Source organism: Sarcophilus harrisii, chromosome 3 (genome assembly GCF_902635505.1).
Source record: "Sarcophilus harrisii chromosome 3, mSarHar1.11, whole genome shotgun sequence".
Taxonomy (NCBI): domain Eukaryota; kingdom Metazoa; phylum Chordata; class Mammalia; order Dasyuromorphia; family Dasyuridae; genus Sarcophilus; species Sarcophilus harrisii.
In genome coordinates, this window is record NC_045428.1 from 590454954 (window position 1) to 590469663 (window position 14710).

At 62.5% G+C, this 14710-nt stretch overlaps 1 protein-coding gene across 1 annotated transcript; it reads right to left on the reverse strand.

Moving 5' to 3' along the window:
• Positions 1 to 99: 99 nt before the first annotated feature.
• On the reverse strand, positions 100 to 12545 carry COQ8B (coenzyme Q8B). The gene is made up of 14 exons (XM_031961634.1): positions 12352 to 12545; positions 11760 to 11976; positions 11574 to 11640; positions 9822 to 9899; positions 9619 to 9741; positions 9417 to 9502; positions 9194 to 9334; positions 9033 to 9114; positions 8833 to 8926; positions 7985 to 8126; positions 7652 to 7759; positions 7500 to 7565; positions 797 to 883; positions 100 to 712 (listed from the first exon to the last, which is right to left on the reverse strand). Exons 1-14 carry the CDS (start codon positions 12543 to 12545, stop codon positions 383 to 385), a joined length of 1815 nt encoding a protein of 604 aa, XP_031817494.1. The 3' UTR covers positions 100 to 382.
• Between the last annotated feature and the right edge of the window lie 2165 nt (positions 12546 to 14710).

A 14710-nucleotide genomic window follows, 5' to 3' on the forward strand; every position in this document is an offset into this window, starting at 1 on the left:
GGAGGGGCCAGGCCATCTGCACCTGGAGTCCCCACTCCCAGAAGCCTCGCCCATCTTTTCAGCCCCACTCCACCCCCAATCCCAGAAAATGAGAAGGGGTAGGAGAGAGGGAGGGAGGTTCCCCTTTATTTAGGGTAATAGTGAATGAACTGCCCATTGGGCTTAAGACAGCTGGTGGGGGTGGGAGGCCATCTGGAGGTCCAGTTCCCCAGATGGGGGCGATGGAGGGAGAGGATGGCCCCCGAGTCCCGGGGGGAGGCCCCTAAGCCTCGGACAGGAGCTGGAATCCCTGAGCGTCAGGCCAGGGAGGGGCTCCTTGGGCATCTCTGGGAACTCTGGGCTGGTCCCAAGCAGAGTCTCTGAGGAGTCGGTGAGGGCTGCATCAGGTCCCCGGGGCCTGCAGTGAGGGGGGGGACAGACTCGCTTCTCGGCCTGAGGGCCGGGGAGCCCAGTAACTGTGGTAGACTTCATGGAACAAGTCCCCACAGGGGATATTGGCCCCAAGACGGGCGCAGGCCAGAAAAGCCCCCGCCAGCTTTCGATGGAGGGCGTAGGTCTCCTCCGGCGGAGGGCACAGCCGGTGGCGCAGCATCACGGGGATCAGGTTCTGCACCCGGCGCGCCGTGTCCCCTGCCCCAAAGTTATAGGGGCCGGCACTGGCAAAGGGCTCCCCGAGGATCATGACGGCTTCCACGTGGGCCTCCGAGAACGCCTGGAGAACAGTGGGAGAGGGGTCAGGAAGGCTTTGAAGGCCCAACCCAGCGCCCCCCCCCCCCCTTCTCCCAAGTACCCTCACCTTGGTTTCATAGCCAGTCAGGAACTTCAGGTCCTGAGATTTCTTGAGGACCCTCACCCGGTCACCGTCGGCAGCGGCCTTTACCACCTGGGGGTGGGAAAGAATGAGTCCCCCAGTCAGTGGGCATGGCCAGGGGCGGGGTCTCTGACCCTCTGGGCAGCCCTCACCCTTCTCCCAATGAAGGCTCTTCCCTGGTCCCCAGCACCCAGCCAGGGGACCCTTCTTCAGGATGGCCTCGGTTGCTCTCCCAGCCTTCCCTGCTTCTGGAGGGCCTGGGAGAGGGCACCAGGGAGCAGGTCCCTGCAGCTGGGACTGTCCGGCTCATAGGAGAGGCCCCAAAGTGACCCCCAGCTGAGGACCCTCCAGACCATCCGGCCCCGCCTCTTACAGAGGGGGGAACCGAGGCCCAGGAAGTGAAGGGACTTGGCCAAGTTGAAACGGGCAAGAGCGCCTCGGAGGGGGAACTGGAGGCCTGGGGCTCCAATCGCACTTCTTCCCCTGCCCCCTTCCAGGGAGCCAACCAGCCTTCCCGAGGGGGGCGGGGCCTCCGAGTTGGCTGATCCCTCCATGGCCAGGCCAGGCAGGCAGCCACAGGGACCATGTGGGGGTGGGGGAGCAGCTCTATTCTTATCCGCACCCCATCTTCTCCACAGCCACTCCCCAGGCCCGGCCCACCCCCCAAATCGGCACACTCAGAGCTCAAGATTTAGCCTCCCACTTCGCCGGGAAAATTAAGGCCATCTGCTGGGAACTGCCTTGACTGCCCTCCCCAGGGCTGCTTCTCCCCGCCCCCAATCTCGGCTTCCCTCTGCCCACAGAAAGTTCGCAGCAGCCTGGCTCTGCGGCAGGGCCCTGAGTGGGATGCATGGCAACACAGGCCCAGCTCCATCCCTATCCCCAGTCCCAGCTCCCTCCCCAATCCCAGGCCCAGGCCCAGGCCCAGCTCCGTCCCCATCCCCCATTCTATCCCCAGGCTAGCCTGGCATGGGGATGTCATCCATATCTACCAAGTGCTGCAGTCTTTCTGGGACTCGATTTCCCCACCCAAAATGAGGCCGGATTGGATGCCGGCCTCTCAGCTCCCTCCTAGCTCTGACTGATTCTCCTGCCCCCACTTCTCTTCCTTAATGGAGCTCTGGGAGCCCAGCCCTGCAGGCTGTAACCCTCTTCCTTTTCTCTGCTGCTACGGAGCCCCATCCGACTCTCTGCGACCCCATTTGGGGTGAAGGCGTTTGCTATTTCCTTCTCTGGCTCATTTCACAAGGGAGGAAACTGAGGCAAACAGGGTGAAACAACTGGCCCAGGGTGACACAGCTGGAAGGTGTGGGAGGCCCCCTCCCTCACCATGTCTCCTCCTGGGCCCTCTCCTGCGTGCTCCTTGTCTTGGGGTTTTGGCCCCATCTGTGGCTTCCCTACTCCCAGGCTCTCCCTCCCCACAGAGGAGCCCCCAGGTTTCTGTGCCCAAAGCAAGGCTCTCTTTGTCCGAGAACTGTTGACAGCCCCTGCCTCTCACTTCCAGGACAGCTAACCCTAACCCACCCCTCTTTGGCCCCCGACCCTTCACCTCCTGGCTCCGGCCTGTCCTTCCTCACACCTCCAAGCTCCACCCAAAAGTGTGGCTGCTGCTCTGAGGGCGCCATCTCTGCCCTGCATGAGGACCCCTGGGTGCCAGCTCGTCCAAAGGGCCTTTACCAACCCCCTGGAGCTTGGAGTTCTCAATCATCAAGAAAAGCTTGTGGCAGCAGGCAGCCTGCCGGAGAGTGCTGGGCCTTGGGGTATGATGCATGTTCAAATCTTTGTCTCAGACACTAGTGGCGTGACAGTGGGTAGTTCACTCCATTTACCTCAGTTTCCCCAAGGTAAACTGGGATTTGTAAAAAGTCCTAGCACACAGTAGGTGTTATATAAATGCTCGTTCCTATCCCTCCCTTCATCTACTTCTGTAGGCTGTTTTGAGGGTCAAGTTAAATCATATTTACTTTGTGAACCTTAATGAGCCCCAAGACTGTCCTCCTATGCTTTGGCGCTGCCCCTGCTGACCCCCCCCACCGGGGCTTCCCTAGGGGGTCCCTGCTCTTGGACGGCTGGGATGAGGGGGCCAGGGAAGTAGCTCGGCCCCAGCCCCGGGTGCCCAAGGTCTTCATGAAAGTAGAACTACAAAATGGCCCATTGTACAGAGGGGGAAGCTGAGGGTGGGGAGGGAGCCGCTTTTCCCACGTCCCCCGGGCCGAGCCCAGGGCCAGGCACACAGCAATGGCTGAACCAAATATAATGAGAAAGGCTGACCAGATTTCATTTTCCTGGAGTAAATTAAAGAGCAGAAACTGAAAATGAAGGAGGAGGGGGAGAACATTCTGTCTCCCCGAGATCACCCCGAGTGCCACAGAGACACCCAGAATTTCACAGGAGGCAGGATCTAAGAGAGGGCCCCCACCCTCAGGTGTCCAGGCCCGGGCACCTTCAGGAAAGCGTCTCACCTGCGATTGGACGGCAGGAGGCGAATGGGAGCCCATCAGTCACTGAGGGGGCTCAGGAACAAGAGAGGAGGTGGGCAGGGAGAGCCTCAGAGAGTGAGGAGGAACCCAGGAAAGAGGAGCGGAATGGTCCTGCGTCCAGAGCCGAAGAGGCCAAAGGGGAGGAGGTTCAGCCCAAGAGAGCGAGGCTGGGGGAGTCTCTATCAAAACCAAGGCAGCGGCGACTCCGGTCTGGGCCGGAACGCCATCCTTAGAAAGGACAGAGCCCCGGTGGCTGCCAGGCCCAGTGACCAGGAGGAACCAGCTGCCGAGTGGAAAGCTACCCGAGGGCCTGGGGAGGACTAGGGGCCTCCCGGAAGAGGAGACTTCGGGAAGTTGAGGCAAAGACGAGCCAGAATTCTGCCCCACTCGGGAGGGACGGGCCTCCCTCAAGAACCAACTTCTGAGGCACCAAGAGAAGCGGTTCCCTCGAGAACGAGGGAGAAAGCGCCACGGGCCCCATTGGAAACTACCACAGGAGCTGGGTTTGAAAAAGCGGGATCGTCCGACAGAAAAGTAGCCCAAGGATGGGTCTGAGCAAATCGGCATCACAGGAACGGCAGCTACTGGGAAGCGCCGGCCCTGACCTTCCCCAGGCAGCCAGCACAGTGACAAAGGGGGGACTCAGTCACAGGGGAGGGGTCGTGGGAAGATGGGTGCCCCGGTGCATTGTGGGTGGAGCTGCTGCCCCAAACAACTGTTCTGGAAAACAACTCGGGATTGTGTCGTTAAAGTGACTGAAGTGCCCTTAAGCTCTGATCCAGGCAAAAAGACTGTTTTAGGGAGAACCCAGCCAGGGCAAGTGTGGCACAAGGACGCTCTCAGTGAGCCTCACGTGCTATGGGAGGCGCTGCTCTGTCAGAGGGGGCTCCAGGAGCAAAACAGCACTGACGCGGCCCAGAGGGAACCAAGCAGGGCAAAGGGAGTGGCCGCCCGTGTTCACAGGGACTTGGGGAAGTCCGACCTGGGGCGGGGCATCCCGAGCTCGGATGGTCCCATTGGCCAGCCTGACGCCCGGCTCTGGCACAGTGAGGTCATTCTGGGGCTCTGGGTCTGGGGGCCAACGAGCAGCCAGTGACAGAGCGGGTGCGCCTGCGCCAAGGCTTCTCAGGCCTTTTCTGCCAAGAAGTTTCTATGGGACCTCGAGCCCGTCGGGGCCTACAATGAGCGCGCAAACCCGGCACTCACTGCTCACCCCCCGCAGCGCCACGACTCCCACGTTCAGCTACGGGACCCCCGTGCGAACCTGAGAGACACCTGGCCGCGATTTCCATGAAACTCAGGGTGGGGGAAGAGGAAAGCGGCGGCACCTCCCAGGGCTACCTGGAGCAGACTGTGACTGGGAGGCGATGGAAGTAATGGCGCCCAGAGAAGTGCCAGGCGGTCTGGGGCAGGAGCAGGGCAGGGCAGGGACAGAATACCTCTGGGTGGGCTCAGGAACAGCTGGGCCTGTGGCATCTGGCCGTGTGGGGCATGAGGCTCAGACGCTCACCAGCCAACTTGAAGGCTTCGAAGGGCTCAGCCAGGCTTCATGGCTGCAGGTTTACCCGACCTGGAGATGACGTGGGAGGCCGGGCGAGGCGACAGGCGCGGGCTGGGAGGCCGTATTTGCCGGGCTGCGACTGAACGGGGCTTATTTTGCACCTCGAACGCCAAAGTTTGGCGAAGCTAAACGCCGGTTTGGTAACCTGAATATGCAGCGCGGGTGCAACTCGGAGGCTGGGGAGAAACCGCGCAGCTATTCAGACTCATGGTCCGAACTTCTGCTGCTCAAGAAGAAACCCTCCGCTCTAATCCCGGCTCCTCGGATGCCTTATAATGATATTCCCCATACTCTCCTTCCACCTGCCTGCAGAGGACAAGAAGAGACCCTCTCCCACAGGCAATGCTAGGTTTTTTGCGCTCTGTGTTGATTTACCAACTCCCTGCTCTCCTCACCCTTTTTTTTTTTTTTTTTTTCGGGGGGGTGAGGGGGGAGGGGGCCTCCTTGCCTGAGGAAGAGTCTTTTGCCCGGGTGGAACAAAGGGAGGCCGGATGAGGGCCCTGATCTGGCCCAAGCCATGTGAGTGGAGAGCAGGGGAAGGATGTGAGGGACACGGCGGAGGAAGAAGGGACACCAGGACGCCATCAAGGGGGGGCGAAGGGTCAAGTGCATGAAGGAGCACGGAGGAGGAGTGGGCTTCAGAGAGAAACTGAGGCTGCAGCTGCAGCAGAGGACGGCGGGGACGGTGGGGATCCCAGACTGGGGAGGAACCAGCTGCCTGGAGGCGGTACCTGAGCCTAGCGGGGCGTGATCAGCAGCAGAGGCCGCCCCAGACAAGGGCCACCATGGGCCATTGCAGCCCAGCCAGACAGGGGGAGGAGCGGTTATACCCCGAGGGGCCGTCTCAGAGAGGGAGGGCCGTGGCGCGGGGGCAGCCAGCTCAGTCTCTGCCGAATGGCGAGGTCAGGAGCTGGGGTACCAAGGGTTCGAGAGCCGGGGAAAGGTGAGGAGGCAAGGTAAAGGGAGCCCAGCCTTTCCCAGGCATCTGGCTGAGAGAGCCGGGATGAGCCAACCTCAAGGCTTCCAGGTGGGCACTTGCTACTTTTCTAGAGAGAAAGCCAGACTTGTTTAGGTTCAGCAGGAAAAAGAGAAAAAAAGTTTGGGGAGGGGAGAGAAAAGGATGAGTAGAGGGGCCCAAGCTGACCTCTGGCCCCGGCAGGAAGGCCACATCCTCATCCCAGTGGAAAGGATCCAGGGCTAAGAGGTCGGGGGCAAGAAGTCCGGACCAGCCGCCATGCGACAGTGAGGGAAGCGTGGGTGCCCCCAGGGAGGAGTCTGCTGGGGTCTGAGTGACAAGGGGACACGGCCCAAGTCCAGTCCTGTGAAAGCTGCGCAAGGGCTGAGGCTAGAGCAGGGAGGGCTAAGGGTCCGGAGGGAGCGGGCTCTGCCAACGGGGAAGGGCTGAGGTGCAGGGCAGGGTACAATAACCTGGGGGGTCTGAGGAAGGGGCCACGTGGAGGGAGCAGTCACCAGGCTGGAGCCGCCCTGCTTCCCTCCGATGGGCTCCCGGGGCCCGGGCCGTCTCCCTGGCAGAGTCCATGGTGGATGCCCATGACAGGGGCATCCTGGGAGCCAAGGAGGGCTGTTATTCAGTCGGGATCAAGCTAAGTGAGATGTCATAAGTGGCAACAAGAGAATCCCCACCAGGAGCCACAATGGGACTGGAAGCAACTTGGGAGGGGGGTCAGAGACAGCTAGGAGGGGGCTGCAGAGCCCAGGAGCTGAAGCCAGAGGGATGCCCAGCGGGTGTGACAGCGGTGCCTGGCAAGGTGCTGATACAAGCAGGCCCACTAGGGCACTCTGGGAGAGGGTGGGGGGCTACAGGTACGGGCTGCGGCCTGTGTGCCAGCCTCTGCTGCTTTTTTCACTTTTTTCTTTTAAAGGATTCTTCCTTACAAGGGATGGCTTTCTGGGAAGGGGACAGAAGAGAAGGGGTAGAGATGAAGAAGCCAATATACTAGTAGGTTTTTAGAGAAACAGGAGGATTTGGGGGTTCCATAGATTCTATAGAGTATTAACAGTACTTTAAGACTAAAAACATCCTTTCCCTGTGTCATCTCACAATAGCCCTGGCATGTAGGTGTTGTTACTATCCCATTTTACAGATGAAGAAACTGAGGCACGGGGCAGCAGAGTCACTTGCACAGGACTCCAGGCCAGGTCGCCCTCCCCAGCGGTCACCTATTTGAATCCTGGCCTCTGAGGCAAACAGGGCAAGTCTCCTCTCTCCAACTAAAGCCACCGATCAAGTTCTTGAAGAGAGGGAGCGACTCTTCTCTGGGCCAGGAGCCTCCAAGAACCCCCTCATGGCGTCTAGGTCAAGGGCAGCAGGGGGGGGCTGCCCGCTGCCCAAGCTCTCTGGGGGCGCCAGCTGCAGGCCCCTCGGGAAGGGGAAGCAAAGCCTAAAGCGGCAGCCACGCACCTGGGGGGGAGCATGACCCCTGGTGCCCCGGGCTCTGGCCTGGATTTAGCCCAGGAGGCCCCCTAAGGCAAGTCTGGCTGGACACAGCAAGACTTTCCCATCAGAGTGCCGCCCTGGGGGTCCCTGCACAGGCTGAGTCCATCCTGGGATCCTACCCAAGGGGAGACTGCCCTAGGTGACCTGGGCTGGCGGGGAGCCAGCCTTCCACCAGGATGAGAGACTCACCTCAATGTAGTGGTCTGTGAACTCTGAGCCAAACTTCCGGCTTGCTCCAAAGTCCAGCAAGGTCACCTATGGGGCCAGAAGCCAATGGGTGACCAAGGACCCAGTGCCAGCCCCCCCTTCCCACCGGGTGAGCTGGGTCTGCAGGCACCCACCTTGTGGCTGGAGGCATCATACAGGAAGTTGGCCCAGTTGGGGTCTGTCTGCATGAATCGGAACTCAAACAGCTCCTGAAGGCAGAGCCGCAGCAGCTCCCGGCAGATCTAGGGGCCAAAGGCAGAGACCCTGATCCTGCAGAGTCTGCCCTGACCCAGCAGAGTCTGCCCTGACCCGGTCCCTGCCGGACTTGCCCAGCCCCCCTCCTCAGTGGTCCCAGAGCTGACCACCAAGGACCTTCCACAAGATGGAGCCTACAGGCCCCCCCGAGGTTGCCCCCTGCCCATCCAAGGCAGGTTCTGACTCCTGCTCCAGTCCCTGGTCCCCCTTACCTGGTTCCGGACTTCTTGGCTCAGGCCCTGGCACTGATCCAAGGGCACCCCGCTGGCCAGCTCCATGGCCAGCACCCGGCCTGTGCTCAGCTCCTCAATCACCGCGGGCACCCGGAAGAAGGGGTCCCCTTCCAGGAGCTGCCTGCAGTCACAGGGACAGGAGGTGCACGGAGGAAGGGGCTCGGCAGACGCCGCGGGACCTCCTGGCTGTGCCCTCCAAGGCCCAGCTCCTCCTGGAGGCCTCTCGCGGCCGCTCCCTCAGGGGCCAAGGCCTCTTCCGGGCCAGATCTTACCTGGCTTCCCCCAACAGACGGCGGCTTCTGGAGGCCAGAGCCTCCTTCTGTCTCTCCCAGTGCCCGGCACGTGACCGAGCAGGGACTTCCTGGGTCAGGGTACGAGGCCTGAGGTCCCAGGCCTTCCCAAGCCTGTGCCCAGCGCCCAGTAGGGGCTTTCTAAGGGCTGGAAGTGAGGCGGGGGAGGGCTGGGGTCCTGGTGTGGGGCGCTGCACAGACCGCCAGCTTCTCTGACACAGAGAACTTCTCTCTCTTTAACTTCTTTTTCTACACTTTATTATTTGCCCCCTGGGAGGAAGGTGGGGGGAATCCTGCGAGGAACCAGCATGTACTGGATGCGAGTCTGCCACAAGCCCCCAACCACTGAGTGCGTGTAGGAGGTCAGGTGCGGATGGGGCCTGGGATGGGGGCGAGTCCCGCCCATGTGGTCTCTGCTCCCCTCCCCCCCCCCACGGAGCCCCTCCTCTCCCCCCCTCCCCCACAGCGAAGAAGGCCGAAGCTCGGGAGGACTCGGGGGCCTCCCTGCTGCTCTCGGGGCCCCAGGGGCCGGCTCACCTGAAGGTGCGGGCACAGGCGGCCTCCCGGCAATAGTCGCACTCCCATGCCAGCTCCCGCTGCAGGGCCTGGAGACTCTGCTCAGCAAAGAGGCCTGTGGGAGAGGGCGGCACAAGCGGCCTCGGACCCTCTCCCACACAAACCCCTGGCTCCCGGCTGGCCTTGGGTCAGTCTCCCGGCCGGCCCCGGGGGCGGCTCACCTTCGGGCAGGGCCACGCTCATCTTCAGCACTGCCAGGAGGTTCTCCACATCACTCCGGATGCTCTGGGCCACGCCGGGATACTGTGGGGAGGGACATGGGCCCCTCGAGCCTGCTCCAGGGCTGGGGGCCTGCCCCCTCCCGCCCCGGCCTGCAGCTCACCTGGATCTTCAGTGCCACCTCGGTGCCATCTGGCAGCACGCCATGGTGGACCTGGCCGATGGAGGCGGCAGCGAAGGGCTTCTCCTCCAGGGAGGCTACCTTGCTGCGCCAGTTCCTGCCCAGCTCCTCCTCCAGGACTCTCTGCAGGGAAGGCAGGCCCCGGGCAGTCACGAGCGCAGCCCTGGCCCCCAGAGCCACTCCTGGCCCGGGCCCGGACACTCACCATCATCTGCCATCGCGGCATGAAGTCGGCGCTCTGCCGGACCCGCTCAAAGATGCGCTGCAGCTCGGGTCTGATGAGGCTGTTATCTGGGGGGGGTAAGGGAGGGCAGGGGTAAGGAGGGGCTCCCGAGCGGGCCCCTGGAGAGGGGGTCAGAGGCCGGGCGGGGGCCGCCGGAGGGTCTGGGGAAGGGCTGGCTCCATACCCTGGATGCTCAACATCTGGCCAACCTTGAGCGCGGCTCCTCGCACCGTGCACAGGGTCTTCACTATGCGCTCAGCGTTGGCCTCCGAGAGGAAGGGGCTGGGGCCCAGAGTGGGGCTGCTTCCTAGGGAAGAAAGGGTGGGGGCTGGGATGGCCGAGCCCCTCCGGCCGCCCGCCCCCAGGACCGCCAGTTTGCTCACTTACCCCCGCCGGCCTGTCCTCCTGACAGGGATGTCCGGGCCACTTCCACCAGGGCCCCGAGGCCCAGGCCCACGGCTAGCCCTAGGGCAGGAGGCAGAGTTAGGCCCGCGGCTCCTCCCTGTCCCAGACCCCTGCGCCACAGGGAGTTGGCTCGAGGAGCAGCAGGCCCACGCCCCCTGCTGGCTGCCACGGCCTCGCCGGCATCCCACGCCCTGCTGCACCTCCCGGGCTGCCTGTGCTAAAGCTTTCCCCCAGGAAGGGCAAGTAATTTGTCCAGTGGCCTGGTTCTAAGAGGCAGAACCTCCCTCTCTGGGTCCCTCACCTCCCCCTGGCCCCCATCACCTCCCCCGAGGGACTGCACGGATCCTGCTCCTTCACAACTTCATGTCCATCCCCGGTTCTCCACCTTGACCCCCTGACCTCCGTTCCGTCTCCCACCTCCACGCTTTTGCATAGGCTGTTCTCCCTCTCGACCCCCTGACGGGGCTTGGCAGGGCGGTCCCTCACAGAAAGATGTCGCCAATTCCATTGTCTGCCCCTCCCCCTCAACTTTATCACCTCCACGGTGCTTCCAAGGACTGGTGCTTCCACAAAGCCCCCACTGTGTGTGGAGCCCCTTGGCCACAGAGACAGAGGCCGGCCCTGCCCTGAAGGCGGCGATACCACAGACATGGCGGCGGGAGATTTGGTGCCCGAGGGGGGAAGGGGCTGGGAGCCCGCCCCAGAGGGCTGGCAGGGGCCCAGCAGGCGCTGGGCCGGAGGAAGGTGTGTGTGAGCTCTGCAGCAGCCACCTGCCAGCTGCGGGGCTCCAGGTGATCACCAACCTCTGCCTTAGTTTCCTCAAATGTAAAGCGGTCCCAGCCCCCATCAGCCAGAGCCGCAGTAAGGGAGGAGCCAGCCGACATTTATCTGGTGTGGGGCGGGTGAGCCGCCTGCAGGTTTATGTTCCTCCTCTTCCCAAAGGCAATAATGGCCCATGCTCAGCGCCCAGGAGGAGCACGGGGCCCAGATCCCGCCCTCTGACCCTGGTGACCCCCGGGCTCAGGCCCTCTGTCTCCCCCCTCTATAGCACCTCGCTTGGGGAGGACCATCTCCGGGCTGAGGATTCTCACTTCTCCCTTTCCTGTCCCCCCCTCCCCCACTGCCTTTCGGGCATCTTATAGTAAATGTGCAGCAGACACTTCCTAGCCAACCCGTCCTCCCCCTAAATCCTCCCTCCCCCGTTACTGGGGGGCTCCGGTCCTCCCGACCCAGCCGTGACCTCGGACAGCTCCCGGCTCTCCAGCCTGATTTATGGCCCAGGCCCAGGTGTTTCACCTTTGTTCCACCTCCGCTCTCTGGCTCAGCCTCCATTCAGGTGCAGGCCCTCATTCCCTCCTCCCAGGGTCCCCGCCATAGCTGCCGGAGGGCAGCCGGGCCCAAGCCCCTCCCCGCCCAACCCCCGGGGCCTCAGGCTGCTCCCCACACCTGGAACCCCCCAAAGCTTCCCGGGCCGGCTCTGTGCCTCCCACAGCCTCCGTTATCCTTCATCCACCCTCACAACGGCCCTTGTGCTTTGTGGGCCGCCCCGGGGAGACTCCGAGTTCTCGGAGGGCAAGGGCCCCCTGACACAGGCCGGGCTCGCGGGCTTCTCTGCCAGCACTGACTAACGGGCGCCGGCCTGTGCCACAAGCCCGCGCCTGACGGGAGCCCGTGAGCTGGGGCGGCCTTTCTTGGCCCCGGAGACACCGGGCCTCGGGCTGCACCGGTACCTACCCCCAAAGTTGGCCAGGCGGCTGATCCGGGAGGCGGGCACCTTCCGCTCCTGGGCGCGCTCACTCAGCTGGGGAGATGGGGGGAAGGGGAGGTCGCTGACTAATGGGGCCCCGGGGACGGGGGAGCCGTCAGGAGGCAACAGAGGGAGCTGCGAGAGGGGGCAGCCGTGGGTACAGGGGGCGTTACCTGGGGCCTCAGCCCCATCCTGGGCCGGGCCGCCTCCCGGGCCCTCCGGATGTCCTCTTTACTCAGCCCGCCCGAGGCCGGCCCCGCACTGTTCTGCGTCCCGGCCTGAGAGCCGTCATGGGGGGTGGCAGGGGGAGGCAGGGGCCTGGCACCCTCTTGGAATGGGGGGAGCGCGGGTCTCTGGGGCTGACCCTCCCAAGGGTCGGGTCCACATGGCCTGGGGAGAGAGGAGAGGAGGGTCTGAGGTCTTCCCCTCATTCCCAGGGGCCCCTCCCTCTCCTTTTCCCCTTTTTGGGGGTCAGGGGTCTTTGCCTCCTGGGCCCCCTACTCCGCTTCTCCTTTCTCCACTCTCTCCTTTTGGCCGTTTCTTCCCCTGGGTTGGTCTGGCCCTCCCCTCCCTCCCCTCCTCTCCCCTCCCTCCCCTCCCCCTTCCTCTCTCCCCCGGATCCTTCTCCCTCCCCCTTGGTCCTCCTCCCCTGTCTTGCCCTCCCTCCTCTCCGGGCTTTTGGCCCTGCCCCCCCCTTTTCTCCTGCCCCTTCCTCCCCTGGTCCCTCCTTCCTCCCCCCTTTCTCGGGCCCCCCACCCCCCCTACCCCTCCTCCCCGTTGCTGGGCACCCACCCTCCTCCCCGGGCTCCCTTCTTCCCGGCCGGGATACGGCACCTCCCCCAACCGGAACCCCCCTTCTCAATCTGGTGGGAGGGGCGGGCAGCCAGGACGACGGGGCTGACTTGGTGAAGGGGAGGGTTGGGGCGGGGCCCGAGGGGGGGGGCCAACTTAGGCCCCATTACGTTGAGTACGCCCCTTCCCGGCCTCGCCGCCCCCTTCCCACTCTCCGCTTTCCCTCCTCTTCCCTCAACAGCCCCCCCTTCTGCTCCCCTCCTGCAGTTCTCTGCCCCCCATTTCGCTCCCCTCCATGCCACCCCTTCTGCTCCCCCTCCAGTACCCCTTCTCTCCCCTCCGCAGCCTCGCCCCCCCATTTCTGCTCCCCTCCTCCTCCAGTGCATGGCCCCCCATTTCTGTTCCCCTTTCTTTGGACGGTCCCCCCTTCTGCTCCCCTCCTCCAGTGCACGGCCCCCCTTCTGCTCCCCTCCCAGCTTGCCCCCCATTTCCCCCCTCCAGTGCACCCCCTTCTGCCCCCCTCCAGTGCACGGCCCCCTTCCCCTCCGCAGTTCTCTGCCCCCATTTCTGCTCCCCCCCAGTGCACACCCCCCCTTGCTTCCCCCCCAGTGCACCCCCCCCTTCTGCTCCCCCCTCCAGTGCACGGCCCCCCTTCTGCTCCCCTCCTGCAGTTCTCTGCCCCCCATTTCTGCTCCCCCCTCCAGTGCACCCCCTGCTTCCCCCCTCCAGTGCACGGCCCCCCTTCTGCTCCCCTTTCCTTGCACGGCCCCCCCTTCTGCTCCTCCCTCCTTTGCAGGCTTTTCCTTCTCTCCCCTTGCTTGGTTCCCCCCCTTTCCGCCTCCCTCACCCTGCTTTCTTTCCTCTCCGGTAGCTCAGTAGGAAATGCTTAGAACGGAGACTGATTAATTCTCCTCCGCCGGGATAACTACCGGGAGTCCTTTAACCTTCCCGATCCTCAGTTTCCCTAATGAGAATAGCTCATGGGCAGCCGGGACTCACGGGGATCCTAAGAGATAAAGGTTAAATAGCTGTTCTTTTCTGAACTTCTGTATTCTCCCTCCTCTCTATTTGCTTCCACACCCATCTCCATCCCGGGTCGGTCCACTTCCCCTGGGCCTCCCCCTGCTTACCAGGTGTGGGGAAGGGGAAGAACGGGGCCGGGGGGAGGCCCCCCAGATCTATAGGAGGGGACCACCGGACCTGGGCCGGGAGCCAGGGAATCGGAGGTGGGCGGGGAGGAAAAGCCACCACTGGGAGGGCCGGGAGAATTCCACCCCATACCCCGTCGGAAACGGCCTTTTCATCCCCACCTTGTTTCTTCTGGCTCCCATTCTCCCCAGGGGGCTAGAAAATGGGGCCCAGAAATCTCCCCACTTCCAGCCTAGTCCCTCGTGACTCACTCTAGGCTGTACCTGACCCCGATCCCTCCAAGTGACTCAAGTTTCAGCTGAAAGTCCCCACTGTTCTCAGCACCCATCAGGCTTAGTGAGTCAGGTGGGTGGGCAGGCGACGGGAGCTGTCTCAGTGCAGACTCCGGACCCGGACGCTTTCCAAGGCCGGGGTCCCTCACCCCCAGCTCCCTTGACGGAATCTCACGGTCTCCCAGCCCCAATAATCCTGTCGTTTTCTCTTTCAGGGATCTCATTAGAACAAAAGGGCCTTTTATCTTTCACCAGTGAGGGATTTTGCAAATCCTCCCGAGGCCCCTTTTTTTCCTCCTGCCCCTAATCCCAGGATTTTTCTTCTGACTTTGCCTTCTCTCTATAAACCCTTACCTCACTCTGCGGGGTTGCCCCTGTCCCTTAAGGTGTCCCCCCAATTACATGCCCTTGCTTGGTTTGGAAACGGCTTGAGCCTGAATTCTTTCAGAGATGACACTGCAAGCCAGTACCCACAAGACTCTCATTCCCACTACACACTCTGCCTTCCCTTTAAAGCTATCTCAGTTACACACACACACACACACACACACACACACACACACACACTCACACACACACACACACACACACACACATTGTATATATCCTCCCCGATAGAAGGACCAACGACTGACTTTTGACTGGGCTGAGGATTCTGTGCATCCGGTACTTAACCCTTTACAATAATAATAAACTTTTGTACTTCGTTTTAAGGCTAATAAATCACTTTCCACACGTTTCACAAGAGGCTCGAAACATCCCTGTGAGTTATGGGCTGTAGGGATTGGTATCCTAAAATAACAACAATGACGTTGCAATCATTTTCGGGCTCTGCACTAGCTTCTTTCCCAAATGAGCAAACCGAAGCTGATTCACTGGGCCGCGTGACACACCATCCCCAGGTCTCCCCA